Consider the following 17,882-nt stretch of genomic DNA (forward strand, 5'->3'; position numbering starts at 1 on the left):
GAGTCATTTATGCATTTATGTGAATTTAGGAAATCTACGATAGATTAAGTGCACTTATGTTGTGCAATTTAAAATGTGTACTTTGTGTCTAACGTGAATGAATGTTTTGTCAGGGATTATCTACCTGATCTACTGAAATTAGATATTTGAACAAGAAAAAATAGAAAATATTTTTACAGAATAAAGTGCCAGAACTGTCAAGAATATAACTCTTGTGTCCGTTTGTCTTTATTACTACAGACCGACTCAGATTAAGTCTGAGGCCGGTAACATCAACAGTGAGGACAAACCCAGCCTGCCACTCTCCTTCCACACTGAGTAGAAACCTACAGTCACTGGGACCTGATTGTGACAGTGGAGCCCAGTTTGCACTGCAGGATCCAGAGATGGCATCAGTGAAGCTGGAAGACTGCAGTCAAACACTGGAGCTGAATGTCAACATTAAAGATGAAGAAGAGGAGGAGAAGATTGGGACAATTGTTAGTCATGGTAAGAGCTGGTTCTATCTATAAATTATCTTCATATATTAGACCTCCATAAGTTATGACCAGTCTATTGCTAGGTTGAATTCTGTAATTCTGACATCACACATCCCTGAACAACTCAAGACTTCACAGCGAAGCAAAACATTTAAAAACTAACGCCTGCCTTTGCCCACACATTGTCTCAAGAACGTTGAAAATGTTTAATACCCTCAATCACCAAGTTAGGCATTCATTTCAACATAGCCTCATTTCAAAAATATAATTTGTTTGGCACAGAATATCAGTCAAAATCACTGTTTGGAGAAGTGTTGAACATAACCAGTAGACTACCACATCCTGATGATTTATATCTGATACATATATATTTAATATTTAATAGATCAATTTGTAGAAACATCTCAAGGATGATCAATGGAAACAGGATGCACCTGAGTTCATTTGAAAAGTTTGGGGTCACTTAACACCAGTCTCAACGTCAACAGTGAAGAAGTGACTCCGGGATGCTGGCCTTCTAGGCAGAGTTGTAAAGGCCAGTTTTATTGCTTCTTTAGTCTGAACCACAGTTTTCAGCGACATAAATTCAAAAGGGTTTTCTTTGATTTTTTTACCCCTTTTTCGTGGATTCCAATTGTTAAGTAGCTTCTATCTTGTCTCATCCCTACAACTCCTGGGCTCGGGAGAGACGAAGGTTGAACGTCATGCGTCCTCCGATACACAACCCAAACAAGCCGCACTGCTTCTTAACCCAGAGTCTCTGGTGGCACAGCTGGCGCTGCAGTACAGCGCCCTTAACCACTGCACCACCCGGGAGGCCCTCAAAAGGGTTATCAAATTATCAATTAGCCTTTTAAAATGATCAACTTGGATTAGCTAACACAACATGCCATTGGATCACAGGAGTGATGGTTGCTGATAATGGGCCTCTGTACTCCTATGTAGATATTCCATAAAATATCTGCCGTTTCCAGCTACAATAGTCATTTACAACAATAACAATGTCTTCACTGTATTTCTGATCAATTTGATGTTATTTTAATGGACAAACAATGTGTACATTACAGCCTTCTTCTAAAATTGATTACATGTTTTTCCTAGTCAATCTACACACAATATCCCATAATGACAAAGCCAAAACAGGTTTTTAGAAAGTCTTGCAAATGCAATTAAAAATAATAATAATTGCTTATTTACATAACGTTTCAGACCCTTTGCTATGAGATGATCCTTGAGATGTTTTTTCAACTTGGAGTCCACCTGTGGTAAATTCAATTGATTGGACATGATTTGGACAGGCACACACCTGTCTATGTCAGGTCCCACAGTTGACCGTGCATGTCAGAGTTAAAACCAAGTCATGAGGTGGAAGGATTTGTCCGTCTAGCTCCTTGACAGGATTGTGTCGGCACAGATCTGGAGACAGGTACCAAAACATTTCTGCAGCATTAAAGGTCCCAAGAACACAGAGGCCTCCATCATTCTTCAATGGAAGAAGTTTGGAACCATCAAGACTCTTCCTAGAGCGGGCCACCCGGACAAACTGAGCAATCGGGGGAGAAGGGCCTTGGTCAGGGAGGTGGCCAAGAACCCTGATGGTCACTCTGACAGAGCTCCAGAGTTCCTCTATGGAGACGAGAGAATCTTCCAGAAGGACAATCATCTCGGCAGGACTCCACTAATCAGGTCTTTATGGTAGAGTGCCCAGACGGAAGTCACTCCTCAGTAAAAGGCACATGACAGTCCACTTGGAGTTTGCCAAAAGGCACCTAAAGGACTCTGACAATGAGCTTGAGAGGATCTGCAGAGAAGAATGGGAGAAACTCCCCAAATACAATTGTGCCAAGCTTGTAGCTTCATACCCAACAGGCTGTAATCGATGCCAAAGGTGCTTCAACTAACTATTGTGTAAAGGGTCTGAATACTTACATAAATGTAATATTTCATGTTATTTCTAAAAACCTGTTTTTGCCCTTGTCATTATGGGTATTGTGTGTCGACTGATGAGAATTAGAATAAGACTGTAATGTAACAAAAACAAAAAGCCAAGGGGTCTGAATACCTTTTGAATGCATTGTAGACGTTATTTCATGCTGCTAAGACTTGTATGGATGACAACAGTATTGCCAGCATTTGTTTTATTCACTGGGCTATCTGGAGTGATCAGAGAGTAGACTAAAGAAGTGGAGTAGACAAACTGCCAGTGTTTTGAAGTTCTATGAAATGAGTCTGTGTAGTTACTAACCCCCTTTGTCACGAGAATTTCTATCCCAATGTTCTAACTGAACTATTTTATAACTCCATCTGTATCCTAGAGGTTGTAAGGCTCTAAGTTTGAATAAACAGAGTCCCAGCATACAAATGATCAATTCTTTATTCAGAGAGCTCTGCCCTCTCAAATTCAGAGCCCATCTTTTATACACACATCAGTCGAGAACCCCACCCTGCTTTAGGATGGCTGTATTGTTCCACTGTACACTTACATTGTTTATCATATTCTGCAACATGTTTCATGATTTTCTGCAAGCCTAACAGTTTCTCCACTCCGGGTGGGGACAGAATGTCCTGTAGGGAACATAATGTTGTAATTCTATCTTGCCAAAGCTGCACATATTACCCACTTATAGTCTTATGTGTCAAATGGATTTCACACACAGTGAAAGATTAGTGGAATCTGTGTGGGTAGCTGGACAGGTAGGATGACTGACGGTGAAGGTGAACAGGTGGTCACGTGTCAGGTGACAGAGGAATGGATGAGACTGAGGCAGGAATTCCTTTAACCATAAAGTGGTATATTTACTGAGTAGTGTGGATTCATGGACGCACAGAACTTCTGGATCAGATGGAGTTAAGGAAGAGAAAGCAGCGAGATCAGGCGATGGCAATTTCCTCCTTTTATGGAGTTGAGATCTGTCGGACATTTCCACCTGACCTAATTAAAGCGCCCCTGGCCCAGCTGAGTAAATGGCAATGAATTAAAGGATTATTCCACCAACTCCATGTGCCTTTTCTACACACAGTGATACATTTTCAGGGTGAAATATCTTAGTCGTTACTTTAAACACAAATTCTACTATCACCCTTGTGATTTTGAGTGGAGGATGGTATAGCTCATCATTTTCATCACCTTTGCCTCTTATTCGTTTTTGACTCCTACCCAGTTTTAGAATAGTTTGATTCCCCTTCCCATACAGCCAACTGAAATGAATACATACACTACCGTTGAAAAGTTTAGGGTCACTTAGAAATGTCCTTGTTTTTGAAAGAAAAGTATGTTTTTTTGGTCCATTAAAATAACATCAAATTGACCATTAATACAGTGGAGACGTTGTTAATGTTGTAAATGATTTGTAGCTGGAAACGGATGATTTTTTTAAATGGAATATCTACATAGGTGTACAGAGGCCCATTATCAGCAACCATCACTCCTGTGATCCAATGGCATGTTGTGTTAGCTAATCCAAGTTTATCATTTTAAAGGGCTAATTGATCATTACAAAACCTGTTGCAATTATGTTATAAAACGGTCCTTTTTTAGACTAGTTGAGTATCTGGGTCATTTGTCAGTTCGATTACAGGCTCAAAATGGCCAGAAACAAAGACCTTTCTTCTGAAAGTCGTCAGTCTATTCTTGTTCTGAGAATTGAAGGCTATTCCATGTGAGAAATTTCCAAGAAACTGAAGATCTCGTGCAGTTCTGTGTCCTACTCCCTTCACAGAACAGTGCAAACTGGCTCTAACCAGAATAGAAAGAGGAGTGGGAGGCCCCTGTGCACAACTGGGCAAGAGGACAAGTATTGTAGAGTGTCTAGTTTGAGAAACAGACGTCTCACAAGTCCTCAACTGGCAGCTTCATTAAATAGTACCCGCAAAACACCAGTCTCAATGACAACAGTGAAGAGACGACTCCGGGATGCTGGCCTTCGAGACACTATTCTGGTTAGAGACTGTTTGCATTGTTCTGTGAAGAGAGTAGTACACAGCGTTGTACGAGATCTTCAGCCGTTTCCAGCTACGATAGTCATTTACAACATTAACAATGTTTACACTGTATTTCTGATCACTTTGACATTATTTGATTGGACAAAAAATGTGCTATTCTTTCAAAAACATGGACATTTGTAACTTTAGAATTTATTCATTTATTTCACCACAAATGGTAGTGTATTTAAAATATATATTTTTTTAACCTTTATTTAACTTTCTTAGCATACTGGTTATTGTCCGGAATTTCCGATGACTGACGTGCCCAAAGTAAACTGCCCAGAAGCTAGGATATGCATATACTTGATAGCATTGGATAGAAAACACTCTGAAGTTTCTAAAACTGTAAAAATAATGTCTGTGGGTATAACAGAACTGATATGACAGGCGAAAATCTTGAGTAAAATCCATCCGGAATTTTCATTTCTTGAGGTCACAGATTTTTTCAATGCTTGCCTATGGGATATTCAAATTGATAGGACCCAGATTGCAGTTCCTTTGGCTTCCACTAGATGTCAACAATCTTTAGAAAGGGTTTCATGCTTGTTTTTTGAAAAATGAGTATTTGTAGTTTTTCAAAGATGTCCCCCATTAGAAAAGTAGTCATGTTGCACGCATCAACGAGAGTGCGCTCTTCGTTATTTATCTTTGCTATTGAACACACTAATCTCTGTCTTAAATATTATTGTTTATTTACATATTAGAATACCTGAGGATTAATTGGAAACTTCGTTTGACTTTTTTGGACGATCTTTACCGGTAACCTTTAGGATTCGTTTGTGTGCATGTTGAACGAGTGACCTACTGAATCAAGCGCGCCATCGAAACTGATACTTTTGGGATATAATGAAGGATATTATTGAACAAAACGACCGTTCATTGTGTAGCTGGGACCCTTGGGATTGCAATCAGAGGAAGATCTTCAAAGGTAAGTGATTTATTTAATTGCTGTCTGTGATTTTGTGACGCCTGTGCTGGTTGAAAAAGTATTTTGACGTGGGGAGCTGTCCTTAGATAATCGCATGGTATGCTTTCTCCGTAAAGCCTTTTTCAAATCTGACAACGCAGTTGGATTAACAAGAAGCTTTTAAAGTATGTAAGACACTTCTATTTTCATGAATGTTTAATATTCCGATTTTTGTATTTTGAATTTCGCGCTCTGCAATTTCACAGGATGTTGTCGTAGGTGTCCTGCTAGCGTTTGGACATAGGCAAGTCAGTTAAGAAAACATTCTTATTTTCAATGATGGCCTAGGAACATTGGGTTAACAGCCTTGTTCAGGGGCAGAACGACAGATTTTTACCTTGTCCGCTCGGGGATTCGATCTTGCAACCTTTCGGTTGCTCTAACCACTAGGCTACCTGTCACCCGGTATGGCCAGAAGAGGACTGGTCACCACTCTGAGCTTGGTTCCTCTCTCCAAAGAGTGGATCTGAGTTTACATAGGAGCGTTACGTTCAGTAGTTCCACAACATCCGGTGATTTTTGCAGAAAGCCACATCAATTACGGAAATGCTCATAATAAATGTTGATGAAAATACAAGAATTATGCACAGAATTATAGATACACTTCTCCTTAATGCAACCGCTGTGTCCGATTTGCAGAAAGCCAAAAAAAAAAAAAAAAAAACTTTACCAAAAAAGCATAATCTGAGTATGGCGCTCAGACAACAAAATCAAGCCAAACAAATGTCCGCCATGTTGGAGTCGAGAGATGTCAGAATAACATGATAAATATTCACTTACCTTTGATGATCTTCATCAGAATGCACTCCCAGGAATCCCAGGTCCACAATAAGTGCTTGTTCTGTTCGATAATGTACATCATTTATTTCAAAATAGCTCATTTTGTTGGCGCGTTCAGTACACAATCTAAACTCACCAAGCGCTTTCACTAGTTTCAGACGCATAGTCAAAAAAAGTTCTGTTACAGTCCATAGCAACATGTCAAACGATGTTTAGAATCAATCTTTAGGGCGTTTTTAACATAAATCTTCATTAATGTTCCAACCGGACAATTCCTTTGTCTGTACAAATGAAGTGGAACTTAGCTACCTTTCACGTGAGCGCGCCAGACTGAGGCTGTGGCACTCTGCCAGACCACTCACTCATAGAGCACTTATGAGACCCTCCTTTAGAGTAGAATCCTCAAAACAGGTTCTAAATACTGTTGACATCTAGTGGAAGCCCTGGGAAGTGAAAAATAACTAACATCACACGGTATCTTCAATAGGAGCTTAACTACAAACCTCAGATTTCCCACTTCCTGGTAGGATTTTTTTCTCAGGATTTTGCCTGCCATATGAGTTCTGTTATACTCACAGACATCATTCAAACAGTTTTAGAAACGTCAGAGTGTTTTCTATCCAAATGTTCTATTTATATGCATATTCTAGCTTTTTCGGCTGAGTAGCAGGCAGCTTAATTTGGGCACGTTTTTCATACAAGCTACCCAATACTGCCCCCTACCCCAAAGAAGTTAACTTCACTAGGGTAGGGGGCAGCATTTGGAATTTTGGATGAAAAGCGTGCCCAAATTCAACTGCCTGCTACTCGGGCCCATAAGCTAGGATATGCATACAATTAGTCGATTTGGATAGAAAACACTGTTAAAATAATGTCTGAGTATAACATAACTGATATGGCAGGCGAAAACCAGAGGAAAATCCAACCAGGAAGTACTATTATTTTGAAAGGCTGTTTTTCCATTGAAAGCCTATCCACCATACAAAGACTTAGGACCCAGTGGAAATCTGTCTTCCTCAACATGTGACCAGTCTTTAGGCAGTGTTTCAGGCTTTTACTCTGAAAAATGAGGGAGATACACCGCTTTCAATGAGAGGACAGTGGAAATTTCCATCCATGAGCCAGGCACGTGATCGGGAGCGCGCATTTCTTGTTTACCTTTTTCCATTGACAAAGCTTTTGTCCGGTTGAAATATTATTGATTATTTATGACAAAGGCAACCGAAATATTGATTTTAAACATCGTTTGACATGTTTCTACTATCTTTTATTGTGTTTTTTTACTTTTTGAGAGTGCTTATTGTGCCTTTGGATTTCTGAACTAAACGCACCAACAAAACTGAGGTATTTGGAAATAAAGATTAACTTTATCGAAGAAAACAAACATTTATTGTCGAACATGGAGACCTGGGAGTGCCACCAGATGAAAATCATCAAAGGTAAGTGATTCATTTTAATGCTATTTCTGACTTTTGTGAAGCTCTCCTTGGTTGGAAAATGTAGTATGGGTTTCTGTGTCTAGTCGCTGAACTAACATAATCGCAGAGTGTGCTTTCGCCGTAAAGCCTTTTTGAAATCTGACACAGCGGTTGCATTAATGAGAAGTTTATCTGTATTTGTATGTTTAACACTTGTATCTTTTATCAATATTTATGAGTATTTCTGTTTTTTGATGTGGCTCTCTACTTTCATCGGATGTTTGTTTGAGACAATGCAATTCTGAACACAACACACCAATTTCAAATGGGGTTTTTGGACATAAAGATGAACTTTATCGAACAAAACACATATTTATTGTGTAACATGAAGTCCTGTGAGTGCCATCTGATAAAGATCATCAAAGGTTAGTGATTAATTTAATCGCTATTTCTAACTTTTATGAGACCTCTCCTTGGCTGGAAAATGACTATGGTTTTCTGTGACTAGGTGCTGACCTAACATAATCGATTGGTGTGCTTTCGCCGTAAAGCCTATTTGAAATCGAACACTGTGGCTGGATTTACAAGAAGTTTATCTTTAAAATGGTGTAAAATAATTTTAATTATGGGATTTGAACCAGACAGGTTAAGCACTTTGTGACAACTACTGATGTAAAAAGTGCTTCATAAAATACAGTTGATTAACATGTATATCACATCAACTGACTGTTTTTTCTGATGTTCACACAGGGTACCATGTTGAGACATTCTCCACATCCAGAGAGCAACAGCAGGAAGACCAGAGAGCTAAGAGGTCTCATCACTGCCCACATTGTGAAGAGATTTTCCCATTTCTATCAAAGCTAAAAATACACCTAAAAATACACACAGGAGATAAGCCTTTCTTCTGCCCTGACTGTGGAACTAGTTTCTCTCAGCTTTCCCACTTAAAATCACATGAACATATACATACAGGGGAGAAGCCATACTCTTGCTCTGACTGTGGAAAATGCTTCACAACATCAACATATCTAAAAGTTCACCAGAGAACACACACAGGAGAGAAGCCTTACGTCTGCTCTGACTGTGGGGCGAGTTTCTCTCAGCTGGGCACCTTAAAAACACACCAACTTATACACACAGGAGAGAAGCCTTACGTCTGCTCTGACTGTGGGGCGAGTTTCTCTCATCTGGGCAACTTAAATACACACCAACGTATCCATACAGGAGAAAAACCTTACTACTGCCCTGACTGTGGGGAGAGATTCTCTCAAAAGACCAACTTAAAAGCACACCAACAAATACATACAGGAGAGAAGCCTTACTTCTGCTCTGACTGTGGGAAGAGTTTCTCTCGCCAGAGCAACTTAAATACACACCAACTTATACACACTGGTGAGAAGCCTTACTTCTGCTCTGACTGTGGAAAATGCTTCAAAACATCAACTGAGCTAAAAGTTCACCAGAGAACACACACAGGAGAGAAGCCTTACGTCTGCTCTGACTGTGGGGCGAGTTTCTCTCATCTGGGCAACTTAAAAACACACCAACGTATCCATACAGGAGAGAAGCCTTACTACTGCTCTTTCTGTGGAAAACGTTTCTCCCAATTAGGTACCTTGAAATCACATGAACTTATACATACAGGAGAGATCCTTACTCCTGCTCTGAATGTGTAAAATGCATCAAAACATCAACTCATCTAAAAGCTCATCAGAGAACACACACAGGAGAGAAGCCTTATTCCTGCTCTGACTGTGGAAAACGTTTTAAAACATCAAATGAGCTAAAGGTTCATCAGAAGACTCACACAGGAGAGAAGCCTTTCTTCTGCTCTGACTGTGGTATATGTTTTGAAACATTAGGTTATATTAAGGTTCACCAGAGAACACACACAGGAGAGAAGCCTTACATCTGCTCTGACTGTGGGGCGAATTTCTCTCTGCTGGGCAACTTAAAAACACACCAACGTATACACACAGGAGCGAAGCCTTATTCCTGCTCTGACTGTGGAAAATGTTTGTGAACATTATATGAGCTAAAAGTTCATCAGAGAACACACACAGGAGAGAAGCCTTACGTCTTCTCTGACTGTGGAAAATGCTTCAAAACATCAAGTTATCTAAAAGTTCATCAGAGAACACACACAGGAGAGAAGCCTTATTCCTGCTCTGACTGTGGAAAACATTTAAAACATCAAGTGAGCTAAAGGTTCATCAGAAGACTCACACAGGAGAGAAGCCTTTCTTCTGCTCTGACTGTGGGGCGAGTTTCTCTCAGCTGGGCACCTTAAAAACACACCAACGTATACACACAGGAGCGAAGCCTTATTACTGCTCTGACTGTGGAAAATGTTTTAAAACATCAAATGCGCTAAAAGTTCACCAGAGAACACACAGGAGAGAAGCCTTACTTCTGCTCTGACTGTGGGAAGAGTTTCTCTCACCAGAGCAACTTAAAAACACACCAACGTATACATTAACTTCATGTGGGTACCTGGGACGGTTGCGTCCCACCTGGTCAACATCGGTGAAATTGCAGAGTGACCGATTCAAATTTAATTACTATAAACATTTACATTTCATGAAATCACAAGTGTAATACATCAAAATAAAGCTTAACTTGTTAATCTAGCCGCCATGTCAGATTTCAAAAAGGCTTTAAGGCGAAAGCAAACCATGCGATTATCTGAGGACGGCGCTCAGCACACAAAACATTACATACAGTTACCAGCCAAGTAGACTAGTCACGAAAGTCAGAAATATAATGACCTTCATATGGTTGCACTCACAACACTCCCAGTTACACAATAAAGGTTCATTTTGTTCGATAAAGTCCCTCTTTATATCTTGAAACCTCCATTTTGTTGGCACATTTTGTTCTGTAATCCAATGGCTCAAATGCGGTCACAAGAGGCAGACGAAAATTCCAAATAGTATCCGTAAAGTTTGTAGAAACATGTAAAACTATGTTTATAATCAATTCCCAGGTTGTTTTAGCCTAAATAATCGATAATATTTCAACTGGCAACATTGTCGTCAATATAGAAGAAAAACAAGAAAGGTGCGCTCTGCAGGACCCAGCTCTGGGGACATCCCACTATCCACTGACTCAATGTGGTCATTCTCCCTCATTTTTCAGAATACAAGCCTGAAACAATGTCTAAAGACTGTTCACATCTAGTGTTAGCCATAGGGAACAGAATCTGGGTCTTATCCCTTTAAATGGTGGATAGGCTTTCATTGGAAAAACAGCCATTTCTAAATAATGGCACTTCCTGGATGGATTTTCCTCATGTTTTTGCCTGCCTTTTCAGTTCTGTTATACTACAGACAATATGTTTTAAGTTTTAGAAACTTTGGAGTGTTGTCTTTCCAATTCTACTAATTGTATGCATTTCCTAGCTTCTGGTCCTGAGTAGCAGGCAGTTTACTTTGGGAACGCTTTTAATCCGGAGGTGAAAATAGTGACCCCTACCCTCGTGAGGTTAAGGAGAAAAGCCTCATCGGTTCTCTGATCAGCTAAGAATAAAGTCACTCCATCACTTAATTCTCATCTCATAAAAGAAGTTGTAATTGGATCAAATGAAGAAAGCGTAGAACACTGTAATCCGATTGGTTCTCACTGTGAGAGAACTGTGCAGAGGAGAGGGAGCGTTCTAGATTTTAGCCTCTCTTTACTTTACCAATCAGTGTGCACCTTGTCAGAGTGTTTGAATCTCATCACTTGGCAACTACTTACTACTTTTTAGCTATTACTTAGCATGTTAGCTACCCTTTCTCCTAAACCCATTTAACTCTATCTTAAACCCCTCACCCCTAACCAAGCTAACGTTAGCAACAACAAATTGGAATTCGTAACATATCATACATATTACAAGTTCGTAACATATTGTATGAATAACAATGCGTAAAATAACATAAGAATTGTAATTCTTAACATACGATACGTCCTGCAAGTCGTATTATACTGAACAACAATCTAAACGTAACAATTTCAAAGATTTACAGTTTGTATAAGGAAATCAGTCAAATGAAATAAATGAGGCCCTAATCTATGTTAGTTTACATTACATTGGACCTCCAATATAAACTAAACATGTAAAGTGTTGGTTTCATGAGCTGAAATAAAAAGATCCAGCACAAAAAGCTAATGTCTCTCAAATGTTGTGCACAACTTTGTTAGTGAGCATTTCAGCCTTTGTCAAGATAATCCATCCACCTGACAGGTGTGGCATATCAAGATGCTGATAAAACAGCATGGTCATTACACAGGTGCACCTTGTGCTGGGGGACAATAAAAGGCCACACAACACAATATCACAGATGTCTCAAGTTCAGGGAATTTGCCATTCTCATGATGACTGCAGGAATGTCCACCAGAGCTGTTGCCAGAGAACTCAATATTTATATCTCTACCATTAGCCACCTCTAACGTCCTTTTAGAGAATTTGGCAGTACATCCAACCGGCCTCACAACTGCAGATCACATGTAACCACGGCAGCCCAGGACCTCTTCACCTGCATGATTGTCCGAGGTGGTGGCACCCCACCATTGGGGTGCCAGGACAGAGAAGTGCTTTGACTGGGCTGAGAGGGAGCTTGACCTCCTGTAGCAGTGGGACTGCCATGAGACCAGAGGTAGCAGAACTGAGTGCTCGGGTTGGGATACAGGGTTTGAGCCTGAAGGTAGAGATGTGGCAGTTCCTCTTGCTTCACCGTGAGTAAACACCATTGTCTTGTAGTGGATGTGAGCTTCGACTGGAAGCAAGTGGAATGTACGGAGGAGCAGGGTGACATGGGGGAACTTGGGAAGGTTAAACACCCAGATGGACTGCAGTGTTCTAGATAAGTTCAGTGGCGACCCATCATTCAGGGCAGGTGAGCCACCTGTTTTGAGCCCCACAGTTATAGCGATAAAGTGTGAAAAAAATGATCTGTTTGCAACCAATGTAAAAAAACAACAACTTATAATTGAGTTATTAATAAATCCTCAAACAAAAATGGTCTCTTTTGTTTTCTTGAGTAAGGCAGCTCCAAAATGCAGGTCTTTCGGCCTAGCTCATTGCCTTCTTCGGAGGTGGGGCAAGCCAGCAGAAAATACGGAGCGTTGTGCCGTGATTGGCTCAGTGTTCTGTCATTAATGGGGACAATACGTCACTACCAAGTCTAAGGGTAGAAATTGAAAATTCAAGCCCCTTGGGTGCTGCCGTAGAGCTACATTAGAAGTGCCCGTCCATGAAGGCTCAAGGTCATTGTCCACAGATAAAATAACGTCAAATCATGTGATATCTACAGTCGCTTTGATTGGACTGATCATGTCAACATCATACTTTCAAAATCTGAGCTAGCAACATCATCATGAATCAAGTCGACAATCTACTGGCAAATCCTTTTTAATCTTTGTCATATGAAGAGAAATAATGATAAATTATTTATAAAATGTATCGGTGCTCATCGGCCATTGGACATAATTATTACACAACAAATTGCAAATTCAGCCATGAGTGGTTTGGAAAGTATCAGTGGCTAACTGCAAGCATCGCAAAGCAATCATTAGCCTACAATTCATTGGAGTGGCTCTGTGGTCTCAAGTCTAAGATTAAGGGGTTATTTTCCTAGTTTAAAATGGTAAACATTCAACATTGGCCATGCTGTCAATGAAGCTTGATTTGTGCCGTGCTCAAAACAACATAACTCAGTACTTCAAAATCTTACTTGAGTGAGTTCAATACAACTGGGAACTCAGAGAGAAACAAAAAATGGGAAAATATGTTTTGAACTTTCATCCAACTCGGAATTGTAAATTGGGAACTTGGGCCTCTTTCTACAGCTTTGACCTGAAGATCACTGACGTCATCAGTTTTTTTTTCCTGAGTTCCCAGTTGTCTTGAAAGCACCATAAATCCAGAGAATGCCAGACTTTGATGACAAAGTTTGAGGACAAAATATGCCCACGAAGGACTGCCGCGCCACCTTCCTGTTCAAGTGAGCACAACACAACAAGGTGAGTCCAAAAATGTCTTGTATGCTGCTGCATAAATTATGTAATATACCAGGGAGATGTGTATACTGTAGCTAAGAAAGTAATACTAAGTCTATGTTGTGTAGTAAGATGTCAGTAGCCCATGTGCCTCACCTTAATAATTTGGTCTATTTTCACCTCTTAATTTTGCCCACTGCTCTGACTTGGTGGTTCACATGTAGCCAATAAACAGTTTTTGAGTCATCATTGAATATTGTAAGGGTTTTCATTGTCTGCTTATATGCCCCTTTATTTATCCTACGGTTCTGACTTGGCATACAGAGAGAACACTGTAAGAATGGCCCATGTTCTGAATTTTGTCGCTTTGCATTTCAAAAGGGCTGCACAAATAGTTATATTGAATATGTCCGTCATAGCTCGCTCATTGATGTCTTAATCGAAATTACGGATTGCCTCTCATCCGCTTTTCGTCCCCTTATGCCATAGTTTGAACATCTCAATTGTCAGTAGAAACCACATTTGTTTAAGCAAGTCAGCCATGTTATTTTAAAAGGCAGTAAATGAGGCCTAATGAACTGTTTTGATGACAGACAAGGCTCAGCTGATAGCCAGGTGTAGCAGTGGTAAGATGTTGGGACTATGCTGTTTGGTCCTAACAGTTTGTGGGCACCGTTATTGTGCAGTTAATGTATTGTTTAGTGGCTTTTCTGGCATGCATCCCACTTTAATTATTTATTTATTTAACTAGATAAGTCAGTTAAGAACAAATTCTTATTTACAATTAAGGCTTTCCCCAGCCAAACCGGGAATATGCTGGGCCAATTGTGCGCTTCCCTTTGGGACTCTTAATCATGGCCGGATGTGATTGAGCCTGGATTCGAACCAGGGACTGTAGTGATACCTCTTGCACTGAGATGCATTGCCTAAGACCGCTGCGCCACTCGGGAGCCCTTAAAATTTTTGTGCCCAACGTGGGGCAGGAGTTGGATGGCACAAGCTGGGAGCCCAGCCAACAGAGATTTGAGAAATGTTTTTCTACTCTTCTCCAGATCTGTGCCTCACCACAAACCTGTCTCGAAGCTCGACAGAACCTTTCTGAGACCTCATTGCTTGGTTTTTGCTTTGACTTGCATTGTCAACTATTTTGACAGGTGTGTGCTTTTCCAATCATGTCCAATCATTTGAATTTACCACAGGAGGACTCCAATGTAGAAACATCTCAAGGATGATCAATGGAAACAGGATGCACTTGAGCTGAATTTTGAGTCTCAGAGCAAATGGTCTGAATATTTATGCAAATGAGGATTCATTTTTATAAATTTGCTAAAATGTATAAAAAACTTAGCGAAAAATATGTCATTATGGGGTATTGTGTGTATATTGATGAGCGGTATACATTTTTTTTTGTATAAGGCTGTAACGTAACAATATATGGAAAAAGTCAAGGGGTCCTGTATAATGCCCTGTATATGCTTTAAACTACAATTTAAGGATCTGAAGTGGTAAACACAATGGCATAATGGAAAATGCATGTCCAATGGTTATCTCTGTTTTAGTATTATCCACATTTAGTCACCTAGGTAGATTAGTGGTTATCTCTATTAGTATTATCTCTGTATTAGTATTACCCACATTAAAACACCTAGGTAGAGCAGTGGTTATCTCGGTATGAGTATTATCTCTGTATTACCCACATTAAAACACCTAGGTAGAGCAGAGAGGACAGAGCATGTGGCTTTGCAACACACAGGTGTTTCATCTCCACACTGGGATGATTTTAACAGTGTAACGCCACACAGGCCTCATGCCTCTCAGGTAGGAGGGTACCAGAAGTAAAATAATAATAAACACAAAACTAAAGAAGGAGCACACAGTCACCAACAATATGTCCCTGTTGTCAATACTTTCAACTGGCCCAGCTCGCTGTTACAGTACAGCACCACCAAGCAGGTCAAGAGGTGTGTTTTCCCTTCAGCATCTGCATGTGGCATAAGCTCACTAAAATGTTTAACCTTGGCTGTGAGTGATGGGAAAAAAATCTGACTACGGCAATTACTTGAATAATTCAATGGATGTTTTGTTTACAAACTTGCTGAGTAATTTGTCTTGTTTTAAAAAAGAATTGACTTCGCTATGGGGCCGTCAATGGGAATGGGAATTGGGCCGTGCTTCAGCTGAACTGCAGTACCGAAAATGCCCTCTGAGCACAGTGGAATGCATGCTTGTAGACTGGAAGCCTGGCCCCTTGATCCGAGAAGGGGGTAATTGCAGACCGCAATTTGGGGCGTTCTCTGATATCGGGTGTTTCATCGTATCAAGTTTACACCAATTGATGCTCCCCATTGGTCCTTAACCGTTTCTTTTGCGTTGGGGACAACAGTTGTTGAGAACTGTAGCATTGTAGCTGAGCTTAACCTTAACCCTTTTCCTAACCTTAATCTCAGTCTCCTAACCACCGTTAATTATCATAACCTGCCACGTTAGTTATCCAAACCTGCATGGTAAACAAATCCCTAACCCTCACCCTTTTCCTAACCTTAACCTCAGTCTCTTAACCTCCACTTTAATTGTCCTAACCTGTTATGTATGCTTTGTGCCTAGTTAAATAAATAAATAAACAAAACATTTAACAAATAGTCTCCATCAGTTTCATAACACCGAAACTGACCAATGGCATGTATCCATTTTTATTATATCAGGGAACATCCACATCAAGAAACTGTACAGTAGTTCTCCTACTGGGAGGCGCGGGAAATAGTTTAAAGAGCGATTGGTGCTGAGGACGCTATGGCAGTGGATGCCCCGCAGCCTGTTGAGATTCATAATGTCGTTTACCAGTTGACGGATACCGATTGTAGAGATAAATTGTATGTGCGGCTGAAAGGTTTATGGGAGTTCAGGAATTGATATTGAAAGCATTGCAGGCAGTGGTGTAAAAAGTACCCAATTGTCATATGAGTTAAAGTAAAAATACTTGAGTCAACGAAAAGATGAAATAAGTATCAAAAGTAAATGTAATTGCTAAAATATACTTAAGTATCAAAGGTAAAAGTATAAATAATTTCAAATTCATTACATTAGGCAAAATAGACAGCACGATTTTCTTGTAGTTTAAATGTACGGATAGTCAGGGGCACACTCCAACACAGACACAGCGCACGTTCCTAAATTCGCTCTGGCTAAATACTCTATCAGAGCACTCTGGTCTGAGTGCCAGAGGACAGAATACTTGATGAAAAACGAACGCCCAACACCCCTTGAATACGACCGGTGTCAGTAAACACAATATACTTAAGTACTTTACACCACTGATTGCAGGGAATACTGACTGAAGATGTTCCTCCCTACGAGGCCCATGAGACTGTGTAGGGATGTGATTTGAATCGGGCTGTGACTGAAGGAGTGGGATGTTTTATTTATCTATTTTTGTATTTTTGTATTTTGTTTTGATGACGTTGTTTCCACGATGGACATGTATTTATTTCAACAGTTTACTAACCTTACAGTAGGTGGAGGCAGACACGTTATATTGTGTAAACGTCAGTATACCAGAGAAGAAGATGACGCTGTTGCACTGTCATAGTTGGGAACAGGAAGTTCCGGGTAGAAAACGACAGAACTGTGTTATGTCGATAGTGGTTGTGTCCGTTTCAAATGTATTATTACAGGTATGTAATAGCACGTTTTAAACTTTCTAATGTCGAAAGAATGTATATTATGTTAGGTAACAAATCCGTCAATGTATTATCACGTTCGGTAAAGGTTTTAATTGTATGTGTTATTTTGGGGTCAAATCGAGTGAGTGAAGAAGGTGATTAAAAACGATTTTTCAAGTCACATAGGTAGACTTTGGGTTTGTCTGAGTGTATGTACATAATTTCGTTAGTCATTACATAAAGATTCAATTTATTTAAGTTCGTTTTTACATGTTCTTGGTTTTGTGTAAAATGATGCTTATGAGCTGGTAAATAGCCTCCGAAGCATCCTGATCTCGCGAGTTTACATGCACTGTTTCGTTAATGTAAGCTCGCGAGATCTGGATGGTTCGGACGAGGCTCGTCAAATGGCGGCTTCGACGGTTTTGTTCGTCTTCCTAGGAGTTTGCTCGTGGGGAAATGGCGACATGAGGCTGTGTGATGAAGTGTCAAAATAGAGAGAAGCTAGCTGAAGTTATCCTTCACCATTTGGAGAGAGATGCCAACTGCATGGAATGGCGTCGATTAATGCGGATGAATCGGAGCACGTGTCAAACTCATTCCATGGATGACC

The 17,882-nt window shown here is 40.1% G+C and overlaps 1 protein-coding gene across 7 annotated transcripts in view; it reads left to right on the plus strand.

Annotated features, from left to right (window-relative positions):
• The window catches only part of LOC135567246 (zinc finger protein 239-like), a 36,859-nt gene extending 24,228 nt beyond the window's left edge, over positions 1-12,631 (plus strand). For 5 of the 7 annotated variants that reach the window (XM_065014668.1, XM_065014669.1, XM_065014670.1 and 2 more), the window contains 2 exons: positions 241-489; positions 8,379-12,631. In XM_065014668.1, the coding sequence (XP_064870740.1) occupies positions 241-489; positions 8,379-9,307 (1,178 nt within the window). In that variant the 3' untranslated portion in view covers positions 9,308-12,631. Of the gene's footprint in view, positions 1-240; positions 490-1,866; positions 2,458-8,378 lie in introns of those variants that run through there. The other 2 variants (XM_065014673.1, XM_065014671.1) reach the window with 2 other exon arrangements.
• Positions 12,632-17,882: the final 5,251 nt, after the last annotated feature.

The sequence above is a fragment of the Oncorhynchus nerka genome, unplaced genomic scaffold (assembly GCF_034236695.1).
Source record: "Oncorhynchus nerka isolate Pitt River unplaced genomic scaffold, Oner_Uvic_2.0 unplaced_scaffold_2304, whole genome shotgun sequence".
Lineage (NCBI taxonomy): Eukaryota > Metazoa > Chordata > Actinopteri > Salmoniformes > Salmonidae > Oncorhynchus > Oncorhynchus nerka.